Consider the following 13,122-nt stretch of genomic DNA (forward strand, 5'->3'; position numbering starts at 1 on the left):
ACAAATTTATATGCACATATTTGTTTTTTCAGTATTTATTTTTCAACAAGTCATCATTTCGTATTTATGGTCTTTCTACGTTTTCAAACCGTCGGTAGTTTGACTTTCGGGAATTCGTTCCGTCGGCGTTTTGGTCTTTCAAAGTTAGTTGTACTTGCAGCACCCTTCCATTCGATCTCACTTAAACTCTATCAACGCCTTCTGAGGATCAATATTGTATACGGCAGTAACTTTGCTAGCTTTTTGTCGATAAAGTTGAAGTTTGTTGAAAACCGTCAACAGAAGCCCGACAGTCAACTCTCCGCACATACAGGCGTGTGCTACTTTATGACCGTAAGCTTCCAACACTCTGCCGACGATCAGAATCGACAGAGTTCCATAAAATTGAGGTGCCATGTTCAAAATCCCTGCGGTGATACCTTCGGATTCTGGATAAGTCGTCTCCATACACAGCTCCAATCCAATCGTCGGATAGCCGATTACTTGTATCCTGAAATTCCAAATTTTCAAAGTCAATCGACTAATTGCATGCGTGAATTGAAGCACTTCACAGCTTACCCGAAGAATATGCCCATCACAAAAGCCATCCATCTGATCTCCATAATCAAACTCGTAGCAAACAACGCGTCAGCAATCAAGGCGAAGGCGTAAACTGCAGTTGCGACGAGTCTTCAAAATATGTCGTTTCAGAAACGGTAAATCGTCAAGATTAAAACATTATCATAAAATTCTCGGATGATATCTGTTCCTATATGCATCCTGACACGGTACTGATTCATACCTGAATTTCTTTGTTCTATCGAGAACAGCAGCGGCTGCTAGTGTCCATAAGGTACCCAGAATGGTTGAAATAAGCGAAAGCAGTCCAGTGTCCGTTTCTCCGGTCTGGAAATAACTTCAAACAATTAATAATGGTACAAGTCGAGGCACGGTGCTAAAATAACTAATCGAACATTACCTTGAAGTGAGATACGTATAACGGGTTGATGAGTGCTCCGAATGTGGTCGACACACCGCAGATCAAGCCGTACGAGTTCCAGAGTAAAATGAAACTCTTGTTAGTCAAGATCCTCTTGATCGTTGGCCAAAACTCTTCCGCACCATTCAGACGTTTCGCGTTTCGAAGCGCTCTGGCGTCACTCGGCGGGAGTGGTGGTTCGTCTTGAAAAACTGCGGGTAAAGTGAAAAAACGCGTTTGCTTTTACCGCAAGAATTAAGGCCAACAAAGAAGGTATCCCGGATCCATCTCTCCGATTTGATTGTTTTTTGTAATATTTTATAGTAGACTAAAAACTAAGCGACAGGTATTTTTTTTTATCCGCCATTAAACACTTTAAGGAGGTGAAACCACCCTCCAAAGTAAGATAGGTCAAGGGGCGATTTCGCAATTTTTTGATTTTTTTTTTTTTTTGTTCTAATTGAGAAAATTACATTTTTGAATTCTCGTTATGAGAAAACTTTTCCAGTTGGATTAGTTAAAAAAAAATTACTCCCTTCTGGGTGAAATCGTCAAATTGCCCCTTGACTTGGCTTACTTTCAAGGATGGTTTCATCACCTAAAAGTGTTTAATGGCAGATAAAAAAAAATACGTCTCGCTTAGTTTTCAGTCAACTATGACATATTGCAAAAGAAATCGAATCAAAGAGATCGACTTGGGTCGGTTACCTTCCTTGCAAGAGCAACCTTCCAACGGCGGTTAATGTTGGTAATCTCACAAACGAACACGGAGATCGCAGCAATAGCGGCATAAACGGCAAATCCCCAGTAAAGGTTGGACAAATCGTTCCCGATGTCAGCCAAGTTTTCATGGTTCCTCACGACGAACGGAATCATGAATATCCCTAAGGCTATGCCCAGGTGGAGGCTGAATACGGCGATACTGCAGGCAAAAGCGACCTGCGTTTTCCCAAACCAGCAGGCGGCCAGCCGCGCTGGAACAGGAACGATGCACATTTGTGATATCGCTATGATTGCCTGGCCCAAAAAGGTCACCGCGAAACGATTCGGAGATGCGGAAAAGACCTTCACCCAGGTACCCAGACACGTGCCAGTTGCACCGATCAAGACCGTCCATCTCAGACCAACGCGATCCAGCAGATAGGAAAGTGGAAACACAAGAATCATGTACGAGACCAGAAAAATCACGTTGGTCCATTCCACAGCCAGTGACGAAACGTTGTAGTACCTGAATAGATATCATTCAACGCATTTTCATTACGGGTTCTCTCTTTGAGGCGGAATCTACCTTAAGAGGTCGAAAATCAAGTAGTCTTGGGAAGTTTTTTCGATAGGGAGCAATTGAATATATCATATATTCTAAACTCGAATGAAAAATTGAAAAAATTACCAGACGTAGTTTAAACTGGTAACGAAAGATCCTTAGAGTTTAGAAAATGACCATTCAATTCCTCTCTGTCGAAAAATTCCCGAAAACAACTTTTCAACATCCCAAAGAAGGCCCCCCATCCCACCCATACCGCCCTTCGATCAAGGTCTTCCAGATCTTACCGACGTATTACGTTGCTGATGATAGCGTACTGATACCACTGAACAGTGTTGCTTACGCAGTAAATGATGAACAATGCGAGCTGAAACCAACGCCTCTTGAAGACTTTTACCTCCAACGAGTCGCCGATTATCGTTGTCAAAGGTTGCAGATTTCCCACCGCGTCCTTGGATTTCAGTTCAACCTTAGAAGACGGCATCGTCACAATGCCGTTTATCACTGCTAAGGGTTCAGTCGTTAATTTCAGGAATGAAATTACATATATTGAACCCGGAATGGATAAGAAATATCAAAAAAAGATAATGAAGCAACTGTATACTTGCATGCAATTATTAAAAATATTGTCGAATATAGTTATGTAACAAGCAAATAAATCTTTTAACGTCAAGACATTACTTTGTTTTAATCAGAGGTATAAAATGCAAATTAGTCTTGCAGCTGTTATCAGAAATTCTAGTATCCGTGACTATTCTTTCTCATTACGATCACTGTTGCTATATTTTCTTGCAACTGTTGCGAAAATTTAATGCTTGTGCAAGAATAAATTGACGTTAAAGCCTTGTTTAACTAAAAAAGTAGAATAAACCTCACAAACTGATTTTGCGTTGCAATTGCCAAAAAAAGAATCGACAATAGCGCAAAATGTTTACGCGTACCTCGTTTTTCGTAATTCCAACAATATTCAAACAGTTTTTTTAACGATACCTGTTTCACTCAATTTTTCTAGTTACTGTAACAAATGAAATTTTTCTCAGTGTATGAAGTTCATTTTCACAGGCTACAAAAAGCCCCAACGAATGATTTTATTCATAAATATTACAACTTTCACCGTATTTCTAATGATCATGACAACCTCAAGTGTCATACCCCAGTCTTTTATGACAACAATCACCTACCCAGTAATCAATTTGGTATCTGATTCTACACTCGCTATCATTCGTCAGGGTAAGATAGAGTGTTGTTGATGACAAGCGTGAAACCACATCGTCCTTTCAATACCGCCAATAAAAAACTAACGGAAACATTGACTTTCCACAAGTCTAAATAATCGCGCAAAGTGCAGCTGCATGTCGTCATAAAAACACTACTGCACGCCAGCATTAAAAAAACACGTTATTTCAAGAAATAGAATTTTCATCGTGTATTTGCTAACTTGATAACCATTCTGGGCAGGACTGCACTCATTTGGTTCACACCAACAGCACTGCTGCAATAATATTAGTTTTCAGCGCATTTGCACATTACATTTCCCAATCAACGATTCATTGCTTCATTCAACTAAATTCAGACCATTATTAAACATGGCAAACAAACGTCATGCCATTAACGACAAGTTGGCTTGGTCCGTCTCAATTTAAAGTTGGGAAGGTAGAGAAAAACGATAAAAAAAACATCTGCACCAACATTATTTGCATCACAAACTAAATAAAGATCGACAGTTTCAGTCATTCTTTCATATCTAAACATGCAAGATGCTTAAACTCTGGTATTGTTGATCCGATTCTAATGTTTTTCGGCTAATATCTTTATTGGCCAGCTTTGCATAAAGAATTGTCTGAAAATCATTTAAAAAATATTACTTTATGGTGTAAGTATACCAAGTAAATATAATTATCGATGAACATTTGTTGTACCGTAATAACACTAATATATATATATATATATATAATATATATATATATATATATATATATATATATATATATATATATATAATATATATATATATATATATATATATATATATATATATTTATCCAATTCGAAGATAATTGCTTGTGAAAGTTTTTTTTTCCCTCGATCCAAAGTGTACATAAAGACATTAATTAAGATCGTTGGAAGAACACCAGAATTTAATCGTTCGGCACGTCTTAATTAGAAACCCATTTCTCACGTTGTTGACGTCGAAAAATTATCTTCTGCCATTAAAATACACTCATATTCATTTATAATATTCAACAGAAGGAACATTCTTTCATTTATGTTTACTATTATTAATGAAAATAACATAATTATAGTGCTGGAGATTTATTCTACAGTTTTTTTTTTTTTTATCTCTCTTACAAACTTTTGATTCAAACGATGACTGACTCATTCCTTACGAGAAGCAACACGTCAAACGAGGATCTTACGCGATGCAAATTGATACAAATACGAATTTCGCAGCTGTGTTTCTCGGCTTTTTTCAACGTGGGTAACAAATTTCATACTCAGTTTTCAACATTGAAACAGTCTGCAGAACTGTTTTGTAAGTTATACAACAAACATTTCCTCCGTGTTTGAAATGTAATTTTGTAATTTTGCCTCTCAATTTCGACAGGAATGAAAAAGAGTCTTTTCCTGTTATTGAACAAATTCTGACAGATTTTTGTAAACATGCTCCTCGATGCTTTTACGAGTACGACGCAGTTAGTTGTAACTCTATCAGGTAAAAACCCCCCTGATTCCATCAAGAGAAATCATTTATTACCAAGTTATTATCCAAACATTTTCACTCCTAGAATAATCATCTGCGTTAGCAAAAAAACTGGCAAACAATATTTCTGGCAACCAGACGTGACGGAATAAAGAAAACATTGACGCTTACATAATAGTATTCAGGCGGTCAAAACTGGAAGGAATTATTTTTATAACAAACGAGAGATCGTTTACTGATCACAATTTTATATTGATATACGTGCCGTATGACGTCGTTCGCATGTCACCTCGCCCAGACTAAAATGCAAATAAGTATAGCGCCAATTGTATGCTTACAACATGCGGCTACGTGTTAAAACTGTTTCTTTTCTTCCCGTTGAAATTTTTTTTCCCCCTTTTTTTCTTTTGTCACTTCATTCCAGTTGTTTCAGTCGGACCATTCTATTTCGACTTACTGGTATCTTCCCTCGCGGTCCAATAGTAATCGTTGAATATTATTGTTTTTCGCATCGTGTTTTTTCTTTAAAGGTAACGATACAAAGAATTGTTGATTCAGTTAAGTAGTACCACCCAACTTGAATTTCTCGTTGTGACACGAACGCGGATCTATAGATTCCGACGACAGAGTACACAAGTGGAAAAAAGACACCGCTCGCTTTTGCCTTCAAACAACAAAGGGCCAAACCTAGCCGACGAGGTCTTTCTCGTATCGTCGTGAAACATGCGCACCGTACAAGTCCAAGGTTTCATAATTTTAATTGTTTAATTGCGCGACCTTTATACGAAGGTAAAAATATTACAATATTTGCCTGACTTGTTGAAAAATGTAGAAAACTTTGGAAAAATCTAAGGCTCTGCTGGTTTTCTAAGCTTCGAGAGTTGCAGGTACATTTGAGAAGGACGAAGAACGAGAAAATACCTGAAATTTGAAGAATCGGCCTTTGAGGGCTGATTGACTGTGTTGATTATACATTTCCCTATGACTCGTTATGTGAAAAGACTTTCTAACGCTTTAAATAATTGAACATTTAATCATTCCTGTTCAGCTGTCCGTAAGATTCGCAAGATTCTCCGTCTTTGCTTCCTGTCCACGACTTAGATTGCCACTCTTTACGTGGCATATTAGCCTCGAGTAAACTGCCTGCAACTTCGTGCAGACCAGCAATTGCCATACGTGTACACGCCTCTTTGGGTGTATTTGTTCAGCCAGCACAGCTGTTCAACAAATTTCAATATTCGATTCAACATAATTACAATATCTTAAAAAAAAAACTCTCAAACTCGGTGAATTGAAAAAAATTCAGACTTTTAGGTATATACATGTGGACTTGACAAATAATACCGTACAATTTCAAATAACGTGAGTTTGGGATTATAGATAGAGCAAAAACTTGTCCTTATGACGAACAATCGGTTTTCGGAAGGGGAAAGAAATCTGCTAGTGAGGAGCTAGGGTGTTCATTTCTTAACAAGACAAGCTTAATAACGTTGCTCGTGAAAGCGTCAAAAAATAGACGATCGCATTTTAAAGACAAAATTCTGAAATATAACTTTTTTGATCCCACGTACACGCAGATTATGAGAACTACGGCCTATACTCTTTACGCAAGTCTTGAGCAGCCGGAATGTACAGTTTCTTTTTTTTTTCCCCCCTCTGAATGTACCTAAGTTGAGGAAACCACGAAACGCGATCATAATCGACGTCTGCAATTTATTGCATAATCTTTTAATTCCAACTCTCTGTCAACGTGATACCATTTCAACTTTGAAAAATAATATAGATTCGTATAGTCACATACAGTCACCGGGATAGAGGAACCGATGATCCACTTAATCCAGGACTGATAGTCCAAGTTCTACAAAGGGGCGGGATGGTATGTAAGGAACGAATTGCAATCAACTGTGAAACAAACTTCGGACACAAAATGTTAGGAATTTTCATTCGTATAATTCCCCTTGACATTGGTACCGCACGAAAATCGCACACGGAACCCGATAAAGTTAATTTATTCCGTTCAATGAAACTTCACGCACAAATCCAGAGTACTGAAATTGTTTTAACACTCTCCAAACGCAAAGAATCAACGAACTTCGTGAGTATAAATTATCTCGATGCCCGATCTCTACGACGCTCAATTCTTGATGATTAATTTGCGGCTGACGAAAACATTTCGCTTCTGTCGAGAAGTTTCAAGCAATTACTCTCCTGGGTTGTCATTTGTAATAATGAGAGCGAACTCGAATCGTGGAAGAAGGCTGATAGAATCAACATCACTTAACGATTTCATCTGACGCTCCTTGGCTTAGCGCATTATATCGCGCGGCATATTCTTCAGCTTTTTGCCTACGCAGATCAATTTTATTCAATACTGTCAACAGAGTTCCCAGGCTGAGAATTACGAGAATGGCGGCGTGTCCAGCTGTATCTCCGTAGACGTCCATCAGCTTGACGACAACAAGACTTATGAAAACACCGTAAATTTGGCCCGCTATGCTCAAAATCCCCGTTGACAGTGCCTGAGACTCGGGGTAAGTCGCTTCGGCGCATAATTCAAATCCGATCGCATTAAAACTCGTGAGGGCAATGCTGGAACAGAAACGGTTGGGTGTATTCTCATTGGGAAACGCGAGTACATGTGACTTCGATGACCGATCAAATTCCAGTCTGATCACAGTGATATATTTACCCGTAAAGCGAAGTTGACAAAAACACCGTCCATTGAATTTCCAAGTTCAAGGTCACAGCGAAAAGTATTTCGCAAAGTACGGATGAACTGCTCACGGTGATGGCAATGACTCTGTAATTGTTGAACGCTGTAGTTACAACCGTTCGCAAATCGTTACGCGTCACGGCTACGGTTAACTAACCTAAATTTCTTCGTTTTGTCAAGAACTGATGCGATGATTACCGAACCTGTGGTTCCCAGAATACATTGCAGCATATTCATTATTCCAACTTCAACTTCGCTGTTCTACAAAAAACGAATATAACTGAGGGTGTACGGCGCTACAGAAACATACAAAGTGCACAGTAACGTTACCTTGAAGTGAGTTAAGATCAATGGATTCAAAACTGTTGCCGTTGAGTAAAACACGCTAATAATCAAACCATAGGAGTTCCAAAGAATGACGAAATTCCTGTTCTTCGTTACTAATTTTTTTACCGACATTAAAACTCCTTTATCAAGACGTTCGTACGTGGATTTTTGAAGCGCCCGCGACTCGCTCGGTGGCATAGAAGGTTCATTCTGAAAAACTTTTGGGAGAATAGAATCGGTTGCGAAACAAATTCGGCGTCCTCGTTGGCGGAAAAATGCGACGACTCACAAACAAGTACAGCCAATGTTACAACGGTACATGCAATCGCGAGTATCCAGTAAGTGGCGGACAATTCAGGCCCGATTTCCTCGACGTCGTCGTGATTTCTGACGAAAGTCGGAATGGTAAGGAAGCAGATCGTCAAGCCGGCGTGAACTGCGTAACAGCCGATGGCGGTTGCGAAGGCGAGTTGGTCTTTTCCAAACCAGACAGCCGCCAATTTTCCCGGCACAGGAACAATGAAAACCTGGCTTACGGCGACCATGGCCTGCCCTGTCAGCAGCACCGGAAAACGATCTTGGGCTGCTGAAAAGACCTTAATCCAAGCTCCGAGACACGTGAATACGGAGCCTATCACGACCGTCCATTTCAGGCCTATCCGTTCCGTCAAAAACAAGGCAGGGAAGAAGAAAACTGAGTAGGACACCATCAACACGATGCTGGTCGATGCTACCGCTAACACCGAGACATCGTAGTACCTGCGAAGCCTCCGGTTTCCGTTAGTATACATAATATAGGCGCACGAGTCAAGGTCTTGAATTCTGTTTTCTCTTTCGTTTCGAATTTTGAACACTCATCTATGTTCGTAACAAGAAGAGGAATACCGTTGCCGGTGTTGAATAATTATCTTACCTACTTATTATATGGCCGATGATCGTGAATTGAGGATATTGATAGCTGCTGCATACACTGCATAAGACATACAAGAATAGCTGAAGCCACCGTCTTTTGAAAACCCGGACTTTCAACGGACTGCCACTCGCGGTGTCCTCGTTTTCCTCTGTGTGTTCAGTCTTAAGAGGATTCATGACGTTATTGTCAGTGATTTGTTGATTCCTCATTATTTTCGAACACTTTTAACAAATATGTATCCTTTATTAGCTGCGGAGTTGCTTTCAATCAGGATTCTCGATAACCACACTCTGACCTCACCACCTATGAAATGCTATTCTAATGGATAGCTTTACTATTCTCACTGAAAGATGTTTATAATCAAATACGAGTGTACAACGTTGTCCTGAATATTCCTTTCTTATTTTATGATATGTTATAGTAGACTAAAAATCGAGCGACACATATAATTATTGTTTTTACTTACCAATCAACACTTTATGGAGATGAAACCATCCTACAAAGTAAGGCGTGTCAAGAGGCGGTTTGGCAGTCTCTTTTTCAATTACGAAAATTACATTTTCCATTTCCCACTGGGAGAAAACTTTTCCAGATGGATTGGTTAAAAAATACCAAGTATGTTCTTGTGGGTGAAACTATCAAATCGCCTCTTGACATGCCTTACTTTTTAGGGTGGTTTCATCCCCTTAAAGTGTTTAATAGCAGATAAAAAAAATTTGAGTCGCTTAGTTTTCAGTCTACTACAAGATTTTACGAAAGAAATCAAATTGGTGAGCTCGACTTGGGATACCTTTCTTGTTAGTCATATCGCTGCATCATAAACAGGCCGTAAAAACAGCCGCCTCGAGTTTAAAAAACCAACTTTAGCAAGCGTAGCAAAGGACTCAGATTTCTGTTTGATCTTAATAATATATGAGGAGTTCATACCAACCCGTCCGACGTACAATCCTTACTCTTCTTGATTTCGTAGCCGATATATTATTACATTACATTACTCGACTTATTTTAGAGATTTTTATCTCTTACAGTTTTCAAGAAGGACAATTTCCTCTTTCGACAATTTCCACTTAAAAAAATATTTTCAATTTGTTATAACCTTTGACCGGCAGATCAGATCATCAAAGTTATTAAATCTAATTATTCGTATTGGAATGCAGTTATGCAGGTTTTAAGAATTATTGAATAATGATTCTGAGTATACCATGTCAATGAGTTTCTTTTTGCAGTGTTCACTTTCTTAATTCATTCGAGCACAAATTAAACACGCTTCGAGTCACCTGCTGCGGCAGATATTCGCGGAATAAAATATCGATTACTCAAAAATTAAGAATGGGAAAAATAAAAATGAAATAAAAGCCCGTTATCGGACCTAGCCCGAACTGTTCGTTTCTATGCTCAGAACTTTCAGAGATTATTGTTAAAAAAATTAAAATTCATATAGCTACCAAGTCCAAGGCACGGCCTCCTAGTCCGAAACATGTTCTACGTTTTGTGAGCATTATATATTTTTTTTTTTAAATGCAATCAGTACCGATAATTTAAGTTTTCAGCCATCATATCCCAAGTAAAAGATCCCAAAAAATACCTGTCATTCACTTTGTCCTTAGAAACGTAGTGAAGAATCAGCCAAAGAAATAGAACGGGGTGAGAGCCGGACGTTAATATGATGTTTACCGCCTCTACGTATTTTGTATCAATATAATAAGGTAATTACACACTATGAAGATTTCACATGGCATGTAATGTTATCGGTATGACTGTATCGCAGCTGTTTCATATTTGTTATCTAAGTTATGTAAATTAGCCAATACTTGACAACGTTCCCCAATCGAACATTCATTACTGACACATTTACTCATATGAAGTAATCGCAACTGCGTAAATAATGTTCTATCAAGTAACCGCTAAAATGTTTTTTCGACGCATATGTTACAATCGTAGGTATCGCAACGATCGCGTAGCTGAGCTGCCGACCAAGCTAAAATTGTAAATTGTTTGTTACATTGTACGTTAATAAAACTGACTCGCAGAATCTGAGGATCAAGTGAAACTGTTGTTCAATTTTTATTCGCTTCAAACTGAACGATAATTAGTTCCACGTATCAACTTCTCTGTAGAGTTAGAAAGAGGCTCACTGGACGGCATTTATTTTACACCTTGTTGCATATTTCTGTACTTTTTGCCGGCGAAGCTCTGGTTTGTGAAAAATCGTCAACAGAGTTGCCAAGCCAAGCGCACTGCATAAAATCGAGTGCGCCGCAATGTCTCCGTATACCTCCAGTACCTTGCTAGTAACTAGAACTATCCATATTCCGTTGAGCTGACTAGACATGGACAAAATCCCGGTTACGACAGCTTCGGATTCCGGGTAAGTAGCTTCGACGCACATCTCCATTGCAACGACGCAGTAGCTTCCCAAAAAAAATCTGTAACGTTACCAGCCTAACATTAGTTGATCATAAAGGACCAAAAAAACTACGAGTATTCGTTTCGAAACAACTTACGCAAGAATCCCGCCGGATACGAACACCATTACTTTGTTCTCCAAGTAATAACTTAAACCATATAAAATACCGAAAAGCAGCGCCATAGCGCTCGTCGCGGTAAAAATGATTCTGCGAATTGGTAAGTAAGCCTTATTTAAGATGTTCCGTATGTTGTTCTTTATTTTTTAAGTTCCAAAAATCACCTGAATTGCTTTGTCTTGTCAAGAATCGAAGCGACGATCACCGAGCCAATCAATCCCATGAGGCAAAACAACAGTTCCAGTTTTCCAAGCTCCGCATCAACGTTCTGCAATGGATTTGAACATTGTTAGGATTTCGATCATGTCGGGATTGGCGTGACTCGAATGTTACCTTGAAACGATTAACGAGGAATGGGTTGCAAAATGTCGACGCTGTGTTTAACAGGCTCGTATTAAGACCCCATGCAAGCCATATAAGTAGATAGTTCCTGTTCCTCAGTACCCTCATCAGCGGCGGTAAAAATCCCTCCGGAGAACTTTCACGCTTGATTTTTTGAAGCGCCCTAGACTCGCTTGGCGGCAGAGATGGTTCATCCTGAAAAACTACGTAGTGAAACAACATACGTCATATCAGTAATGTCGTTCGTCAATCGTTATATCAGAGCCTGAAAATAGCCGTCACTCACGAAAAAACACAGCCAGGAAAACGACGGTGCAGAATATTGCCACTATCCAATAAATCAACGATAAATCACTCCCGATGTCGTCGAGACTTTCGTGATTCTTTACGAGTATCGGAACGACGATGAAGCAGCTAATGATGCCGCAACAGATAGCGTGGTACCCAATGGCAGTGGCCAGGGCCACCTGGTCCTTCCCAAACCAGCATGCAGCCAGTTTACCCGGCACAGGACACAGGAAGCTCTGGCTTACAGCAACCACGCATTGGCCCATCAATGTCACTGCGAAGCGATCCGGGGCTGCGGAAAACACCTTGATCCATGCTCCCAGGCAAGCCACCGTGGCCCCAATTACAACCGTCCACCTTAAACCTATGCGATTTATCAGGTAAGAGGTCGGAAACAGCAGCAACATGTACGAGACCATCAGCACCACGGTCGTCGATGCGACTGCGAATCGCGAAACGTTGTAGTACCTGAAGAATTGAGGTTTTATCATTATCAGTAGCACTGGCGTTTGTCAAAAATATTCAAGGTCAGTCATGATCAGGTGGTAGAGATTAGTCATCTTACAGGCATACTATGTTCGTGATGATGGTGTACTGAAGCCATTGAACGCTGTTCGACGAACTAAAAAGGACGAAAAGGACAAGTTGGAGCCACCGTCTTTTGAAAACTTTGACTTCTAACGTGTCTGGTTTCAGAAATTTCTCATATTTCTCTATCGATGTGTCTTCAATTCTTTGCGACAACTCGATCTTTTCACCTGCGGTCATATCGACACTCCTGCACGTTTGAGAAGCTGTGCTTCACCTCGGCTTTGCTTCTATACCCAGGATTACTCTCCTCCACTTTTTGTTAACAGTTTTCACCCGAATGGCTAAATGGCACTGTCACGAATGGCATCTAAGGCTCATTTACTTCTATGCCAAACAGAAAATGGATCACCGTTCTTGTCCATACGGTTATTGTGACTAACAATGAAAATGTTTTTCCATCCGATACAGCTGTGTTACGATGTGAGCACGTCATGTGAGTTGAGATGAAGGCGTGACATGTGAATTTGAGATGGACTTGACGTAAAAAAAATCATTATTGT

The 13,122-nt window shown here is 39.6% G+C and overlaps 3 protein-coding genes across 10 annotated transcripts; all 3 read right to left on the minus strand.

Moving 5' to 3' along the window:
- Nucleotides 1–75: 75 nt before the first annotated feature.
- Nucleotides 76–1,954, minus strand: LOC124223909 (choline/ethanolamine transporter FLVCR2-like). Its single transcript, XM_046636295.2, has 5 exons — nucleotides 1,717–1,954; nucleotides 959–1,170; nucleotides 782–885; nucleotides 559–669; nucleotides 76–490 (listed from the first exon to the last, which is right to left on the minus strand). Exons 1-5 carry the CDS (start codon nucleotides 1,952–1,954, stop codon nucleotides 178–180), a joined length of 978 nt encoding a protein of 325 aa, XP_046492251.1. The 3' UTR covers nucleotides 76–177.
- Nucleotides 1,955–6,842: 4,888 nt separating this feature from the next.
- Nucleotides 6,843–10,575, minus strand: LOC124223904 (choline/ethanolamine transporter FLVCR2-like). 8 transcript variants are annotated; one of them, XM_069137627.1, is made up of 7 exons: nucleotides 10,462–10,575; nucleotides 8,881–9,037; nucleotides 8,253–8,722; nucleotides 7,967–8,181; nucleotides 7,794–7,897; nucleotides 7,613–7,723; nucleotides 6,843–7,512 (listed from the first exon to the last, which is right to left on the minus strand). In XM_069137627.1, the coding sequence occupies exons 2-7, from the start codon at nucleotides 8,937–8,939 to the stop codon at nucleotides 7,197–7,199; spliced, it is 1,275 nt and encodes a 424-aa protein (XP_068993728.1). In that variant the 5' UTR covers nucleotides 8,940–9,037; nucleotides 10,462–10,575; the 3' UTR covers nucleotides 6,843–7,196. The 8 variants fall into 8 exon arrangements, with proteins under 8 accessions (XP_068993728.1, XP_068993725.1, XP_068993724.1 ...); XM_069137624.1 differs by having other exon boundaries at nucleotides 8,877–9,097; nucleotides 10,462–10,574; XM_069137623.1 differs by having other exon boundaries at nucleotides 8,877–9,219; nucleotides 10,462–10,533.
- A 333-nt stretch (nucleotides 10,576–10,908) lies between these two features.
- LOC124223905 (uncharacterized MFS-type transporter C09D4.1-like) lies at nucleotides 10,909–13,078 on the minus strand. Its single transcript, XM_046636292.2, has 6 exons — nucleotides 12,597–13,078; nucleotides 12,030–12,499; nucleotides 11,735–11,946; nucleotides 11,566–11,669; nucleotides 11,381–11,491; nucleotides 10,909–11,302 (listed from the first exon to the last, which is right to left on the minus strand). The coding sequence occupies exons 1-6, from the start codon at nucleotides 12,797–12,799 to the stop codon at nucleotides 11,008–11,010; spliced, it is 1,395 nt and encodes a 464-aa protein (XP_046492248.1). The 5' UTR covers nucleotides 12,800–13,078; the 3' UTR covers nucleotides 10,909–11,007.
- Nucleotides 13,079–13,122: the final 44 nt, after the last annotated feature.

This window comes from Neodiprion pinetum, chromosome 7 (assembly GCF_021155775.2).
Source record: "Neodiprion pinetum isolate iyNeoPine1 chromosome 7, iyNeoPine1.2, whole genome shotgun sequence".
Lineage (NCBI taxonomy): Eukaryota > Metazoa > Arthropoda > Insecta > Hymenoptera > Diprionidae > Neodiprion > Neodiprion pinetum.